Source organism: Perna viridis, chromosome 3, assembly GCF_037379345.1.
Source record: "Perna viridis isolate PV_CMFRI_1.1 ecotype Kerala chromosome 3, ASM3737934v1, whole genome shotgun sequence".
NCBI lineage: Eukaryota > Metazoa > Mollusca > Bivalvia > Mytilida > Mytilidae > Perna > Perna viridis.
In genome coordinates, this window is record NC_142447.1 from 32105942 (window position 1) to 32113063 (window position 7122).

The 7122-nt window shown below is 32.5% G+C and overlaps 1 protein-coding gene across 1 annotated transcript; it reads right to left on the bottom strand.

The window, feature by feature from the left end:
- Positions 1-375: 375 nt before the first annotated feature.
- On the bottom strand, positions 376-3613 carry LOC148621883 (M-phase inducer phosphatase-like). The gene is made up of 8 exons (XM_088576711.1): positions 3506-3613; positions 3201-3287; positions 2826-2993; positions 2182-2328; positions 1911-2009; positions 1409-1536; positions 852-975; positions 376-658 (listed from the first exon to the last, which is right to left on the bottom strand). The coding sequence occupies exons 1-8, from the start codon at positions 3605-3607 to the stop codon at positions 527-529; spliced, it is 987 nt and encodes a 328-aa protein (XP_088432837.1). The 5' UTR covers positions 3608-3613; the 3' UTR covers positions 376-526.
- Between the last annotated feature and the right edge of the window lie 3509 nt (positions 3614-7122).

Sequence of the window (7122 nt, forward strand, 5' to 3'; positions counted from 1 at the left end):
ACTATTGATATTAAGATTGCATTCTTGGTATGAATAGCGTTTGTAGAAATATGGAGTTTAAATGTACAAATTGTGTTGATTTAATTTATTCATTAGGTGATTGCTGAGCAGTAAATGGTAATATATTCGATTTTATTTGAAAAAAAAAATGAGTTGAAACTAGGCACCCCGAAGTCTGGGATCACCCTTTTGTAGGTTATAAATTAGTGGAGCTGCATATTTGATAGTGTGAGCAAGCCCCTGTGTATCGACGACTAACAGTTAACCCAGTGGTTAAATTGTTGTGCAATGTAACGATCACCTAGGTACTGTAAAACAGGACAGTCAAGTTTATATAATACTATCAACCTTTATTTAGAAAATACATATTACAAGCCATTATATTACACACAATACACATAAATAACGCAACATCAATGAATCTGGAATAAAACACAAAGCGGTAAATAAATTATGGATTGGATTTCTATTGTTTAAAGCACTATGTTGTGATCAGAGATTGTTATACATGAAACCAATAATGTGGCTAGAACAGAATTTTTGTCAAATTCTTCTTTTCTCCAGCAGTCCATGATTTTGATTTTGCCCGGAAGTGACGGACGTCAGCGACGTGATCTTGGTGAAGCATTGGTTTGTAGTCCATTGGCTCACAGAGAGGCTGCAAAATAAAAGGAAATTTTGTTGACAGCTTTCTTGAAGAATGTGCATTTCGTCATACATTAGTATCATTTTGAAATATCAAAAAATGAAATGAAGGTATAACTACATTTACGTATTGCTATTTAAAAGAACCAAGTTGCGTGATCCATGGTTGAAAAAAAAAGATTTTCTTGCTACAAGAGATACTTTACCTTTCCATCACTTTGTTGGTAAAAAGCTTTATATCCACCATCTAAAATGTAAACTTCGGGATACGTCAGTCGGGGATAATAAGCTGCATTCAGTTCACGATCCTTATTTCGAAGTAACCGGCATCTAAAATGTATATAACAATTGCTTAATCTGTTATTTAAAACGGGTTACAATGTTTTTGTATTACTTTTAAGGATTTAAAACAGTAAAAAAACTACCAAAAAACAAAAACAAAAAGGACGAAGTTATAGATACCTTAAGAAAAATAAATGATTTAAACTTTCACAGATTCTCATACATTTAGTATAAATTTCATATGTGTAATATGGAATTTATTCATGTTTGACTTGTGTAGATGAATTTGTGAAGCAAGAACAATTGAATCCACGAAATATTGCGATGAACCGAAACAATACTTTCGCTTTCCGACAGTGCAAAGAGAAAATTCATGGCACCTGTGTAGTTCTTGGGATTGAACCAAAACATGTCTACGCATTGTTACTAAATAGTACCTGAAAATGCTTCCATTTACTATAACTTTAAAAAAAAAACTTACAACTTAGGACCTCTCTCTGAAGAAAATTCACAATGGAAAATCAAAATGTCGGCTTTGACTGAGGAGTCCATAGCTTCCTTCTTTAATAGGTTTATTATACTGTCTTGTGAATACAAATTAACAGCACCCTGTAGAAAAAATGATAATAATTTATACAATTATCACATGTTTTTCTAGCAACTCTTCGCTATGTTGGACAATGCTTTTTTTGTCTAAATGTGTATGTTTATGACGCTTATCCTACCGGTGCACCTGGTCCATGCTCTAAGTTTTAGTAGGGTCCGATTTGCTCATTTACCTTTGTTACTTTGTATGTATTGAATGTATTTGTATATGTGTGTTCCATGTCTGATCTTTGTCCCTGGATTACATTCTATTGATTTCCGCTGGAATCTTGGTTCCCTTGGTTACTCTTTATGCAGTCTTCACACAACCAAACCACTACTGCATATAAAAACGTTAAAGTTATTACTTTGTTGACAAACGTTAGCATAATTCTTACCTTGATATGTCCTCCTTCGTACTCAAATGGATATCTACAGTCAATGACTTTGTAGCTTTGGACAGTACCATCATATTTTCCATTAATCAAGTCCGCAACCTAAAACACGATGAATTGATGTCTTTAAAAATCGACTACAACGTCGCATTTAGATTGATAAAACAATATATTTGTTCAGTAAAAGAAATTATAAAACTAGCACCAAGTTAGTTTTTTTTATTATTCTAGTGCAGTTATAACTTTTTAATCCTTTGTGTTACTATTAACTTACAGTTTGTGTTGAAACACTCTTGAGGTCTCTGTGTCTTCCACGAATTGTCGGTAGACAATATGAATGACTCCCATCTGCTACTAAATCGTCTGCTTCCAGGAGTTTGTTCACCACGTCAAGATCTGTTTTTTCTCGCGCTGTTGTCACCTGAAAGTGTAATTCGACAATTTTTTTGCTTGATCTATTTACGATTATTGTAGTAGCAAGTAATTAAGTAACAAAATATCGCACTTTACCAATATGCTGAGTTTTTAATGCAATATTTCCGTCATTATAATAGTTAACACAATCGTCTCGAGTTTCTGTCATCATAAGCAGTATTATTTCACTTTCAAATCGTAATGGAAAAAAGAAAATTACACGGAGAAAGGTTAGTTGATATTAGCCAAATGGCAGTTTCACGTGGTTCCAGGTTGTGTTAATTTTGTACAATTGAACAATAATAGCCTGGAGAACCAGAAAAAAGGTTCTCCAGGCTATTACTGTTCAATCCCAACTCCGGATCTGCCACTGATGTTGGATGCTAACCATAGATAGTTTTACTGGTTTCCTTTTATTAATTGTCTTAACACCAAAAAAATCCTGACATTGCACATACGGTGACGGAACAACTTATTTCGAGAGTAGATTTTAAAAGATTTTACCTCAAAAGAAAATGATTTCTTCGATAGCCTTTCCTTTTTTGGTCGTCTCTGTCTTTTGGTTTGCAGCTTTGGTGTGTCTGTATCCAGAGATCGCTTTTGGTGAAACAGTGATTTCCTTGCTGTTACTGTTGGTGCAGCATTGGTCAGCTTTGGTAGTTTCCCTTGGAGCTTGAAAAACAAAATACTTCAATTAGTCTTTGGTATATGATGTTCCAGATTAATCCAGAAAAGAAGAGATAGCGATAATTTCTTTGATCTAATATATCAATGTGAAATGTTTCAATACATTTCGCTTTTATTGTTATTATTTTTATCGGAATTTACCAAATACTATCAAAACATATAAATTCGTCGCTGACGTATATAATCGCTTACCTCTGACAAACTTGTATTTGGCGTGTCTTCGTCTCTGATTTTAAGAAGTCCACCAAAACTGCCGCAAAGAAAAGGACTGTCGGTTGCCTGAATAATGTAAAAAATACTATTAAATAATCTCTGTTCCACAAAAAAAAGTGTTAGAAATTATGAGTTTTGAGACATTTTAGATATTTTTAGGTAAATTTTAATTAAAATGTTAACTTCTACATTACACTTCCCTTTTACTTTAGAAAAAGACCATTTATTTCGGTATTTTTTTTAATATCAAAGAAGAAATGTTTATGTGATAAAGTATTACAAACCTGCATTGTTTCTTCCATTCCAAGCCCGGAGTCTTCATCAAGGTCCACCACGGAATCTTTACCTTTTAGTAAATCACTTTCAAAAAGTGCTCTAGAAGTCATCTTTTCGTGTATTTCAATCTGTATATTTAAAAAAAAATATGTTAATATTTACAATTCTACGGATTTATGTATGGAATATAAAGATAAAAATCTGGATTAGTTAATCCATGTCTATAGTGTACTGACATGGAATGACAGTTCCTTGAAGCCATTGTTTCTGTTCTATAACCAATTATCTGGTAGATACAAGCATGAACACGGCCTTTTCAATGACCAACATCCTTCGTGTGTCTTTCAATTCATGTTTTAACTACACATAATTGTCGCTACCAGTAAATTTACATGTCATAAAGATGTTTGGTTGGTCATGCCATGAGTCTAAAACTTGTTTCGCTTTTAGATGGCAGCTATTAACAATTATAAAATTTTCCTACTATAGATCTATATGATAAATAAAATGATAAAACATTTATAATTATTTTTCGTAATTTCAAGAAAGGCCACTTATTAATAATTTTAAGTTTTCAAAATTAATAGAAGCTGCATACGAGTTCAATTATACTTGTATATCACTATAACCACTGTATTTCACCATTTTCATTGCTATGGCCTTAAATTATTTATTATGAGTAATATGACCAATATAGAATGCCTTGGAAACAGCAAAATGTCACACTAAGATAAGATCGGCACACGGTGGCTTAGATGTTTAATGAAAGAAGCGAAGTCTAGTCCTAATGAAGTATCAATTTGTCCAAGATTGACCCAAAACCATAGAGAAAAATATGTGGCTAACACGATGACGAATTATTCCCACTATCATCGTACTCAAGAAACAGTTTACCTTAATTCTGTATTTCCGTATGTGTTTATGATCTATGACTCTTAGAATATTTATATATAACAAATGTTTGAAACTTAAGTATTACTTCTTAATTGTTCTATGCTCAGCTTAGAGCACCTTTACTAAAGGGAGGAAATAATTCTCACCTCCTTCCTTGTAAAAACATGACCCTCACCAATTAATTACACCTTAACTTGTAGTAATTGCTCTAAGTATGTAATTACACTGTTTGTAACTACATGTCAATATTGTTTTTACTGTGCCTTAAGATTGTGCTCACAATCATATACCTTTGATATAATAATAAAGTAAATAAAACTTATTTGCAATTTGTTTTTTCATTGTTCTTTATCATTATTATTATTTATAACTGTATTACTGTTATGAAAATCAACGAATAGTTATGTAAAGTTATTCATACCATACACGCCACATTCTGTATATTCAGAAATTATTGTGAAAAAAAACCATTATTTTGATAAAGAGCTTCGTGGAGGGCAGCATCATACGACCGCAGTATCGAACTCTTCGCTTTGGGCAACTGTGGACACAATACTACTATTTTACACACTTAAAACATAGCGACGTACCTCCCAGTATTGACGCAATATAGCACAAAATATGAAATTTAATTAAAAATTTTCGAAATTGGACTGAAACAAAAAAGTTGACCTTATTTGGGTGCTCCTCCTTTGACCACAACTGTTAGTATTAGGTAGTAGAATCATAAAACTTTGGAACCCATTGTAATATTAAAGAAATACAATGCTTTGCAGAGCGCATCTAAATATCCCTGCAGAGATCGAAACTTGAACAGTAGAGGCAAATCAAGCCTTATACAGCTCTAAATTTTATTGTCATTAAATATTTGATACAAAATAAATAAAAATAAAAACAGAAGTTTGCATAAGTAAAGAAAAAAAAACAATTCAACAAAATTTTATGAAAATTGCTTGAAGCTATTTTTGAATTATTATGCAATTACGAGAAATCCCCCTTTCTAGCCCATTTTGAGCTAATGCCATCACTCGGCGTCCGTCGTCGTCGTTAGTCGCCGTCGTAAACAATTTTAAAAACTCTTCTCTGAGACTATTTGACCAAACTTAGTATGAATGTACCTTAGAGTATGGTGCACAGATTGATGTGTGGATTTTTGATCCAACTGTCGTTACCAAAAATAGAACATGGGGTCAGACAGAAGTTTTTCGCATATGTTTTCAAAAGCGTTTGGTTTAGCCAAATTCTGTGTTCAGCATGATGAGATCTATCTGTGGTCATGTTTTTTTTTTGTACTAATCTGTTAAGCCACGTTGGAGTAATTGCCTCTTTTCAACGTTTTTTTTTTTTAATGCTATTTCTCTAAGATTCTTCTCCTCTGAAACTACTTGACCAATTGGAACCAAACTTACCATGAATGTTCCTTAGAGTATTGTGCATAGAACTGTTATGAAGATCTTTGATCCATCGAAAAACATGGCAGCCGTTACTAAAAATAGAACATAGGGGTCAGACAGTAGTTTTTCCCGTATATCTCCAAAACCATTAGGTTTACCCAAATTCTGACATGAAAAAAATGTCTTAAGCATGATGAGCATGATGAGATCTATCTGTGGTCAATTTTCACTATAATCTGTTAAGCCATGTTGGAATTATTTCCCTTTGCGACGTTCTTTTTTTTTGGAACCCAACTTGGTATGAATGCTCCTTGAGGTATCCTGCATAGAACTGATGTGAGTTTTTTATTTTATCTGTCAAAAAACTTGACTGTCGTTACTAAAAATAGAACATAGAAGGGGGTGGTAAATAGTTTTTCGCTTATTACAATTATTATTATTATCTCCAAAAGTGTTGGGTTTAGCCAAATTCTTTCAGTTGCTGAAATGATCCTTATTATAGGGCCTACAAAAGTCTCTTAGGCTCAAAGTTGTCAGACGACTCCTGAGCTATTGCCCTTGAAAGATGAAAAATGAGGGTTTTTTTTTTACAGTTTTCAGCCAATATTTTGAAAACTATAACAGACAGAAAGAAACTTTTGATTGCTAAAATGATCCTTATAATAAGTCCTACCAGTCTTCTTAAGTCAAAAAGATTTGAACAACTCCTTGTTAAATGTATTGCCATTGGAAGACAAAAATTAAACAGGCTCCTGGCAGCCTCTTGTGTATCATTCAATACCTCTTGTATAACCATCAAATACGTTTCTGGCAATTATTCATCTCAATAATATTATATTATTTCTACAAATAAAATTGAGATTTTGTCTTCAAATCAATTCAAGATTTGGGGGATTCCTTTATTGCCTTGAAAGAAATTTAGTAATAAATTTGCATTCAGGGAATTTAGTTCTTGTAGTTGTGTGTCCATTATAATTAAATGTGTTAAGCATGTTCCAATTAACACACTATTCAGTCATAATTTCCACCCTATCATTAAAATTTTACCATTAATAAACGGGAAGTGACGAGCATTGATTTTAACCAAGTAAAATTGACGGCATAATTCAAATTGATCAAAAGAGTCTAGTTGTGAAAAATCTTATGTTCGTCAAGGAAATTATTTTCTTATGCTGAAATTGGTTTTATTTGAGTATAAATACACTGTAGAATGAATTATCTGCTAATACAGTTTTCGAATGTTAATGCAAATTTACTTACGGACAGGTTTCAAAATGGAACAAAATTTGTAAATGTTTGTGAAGTTGGATACTGTTTAACTATTGTTACAGTTTATA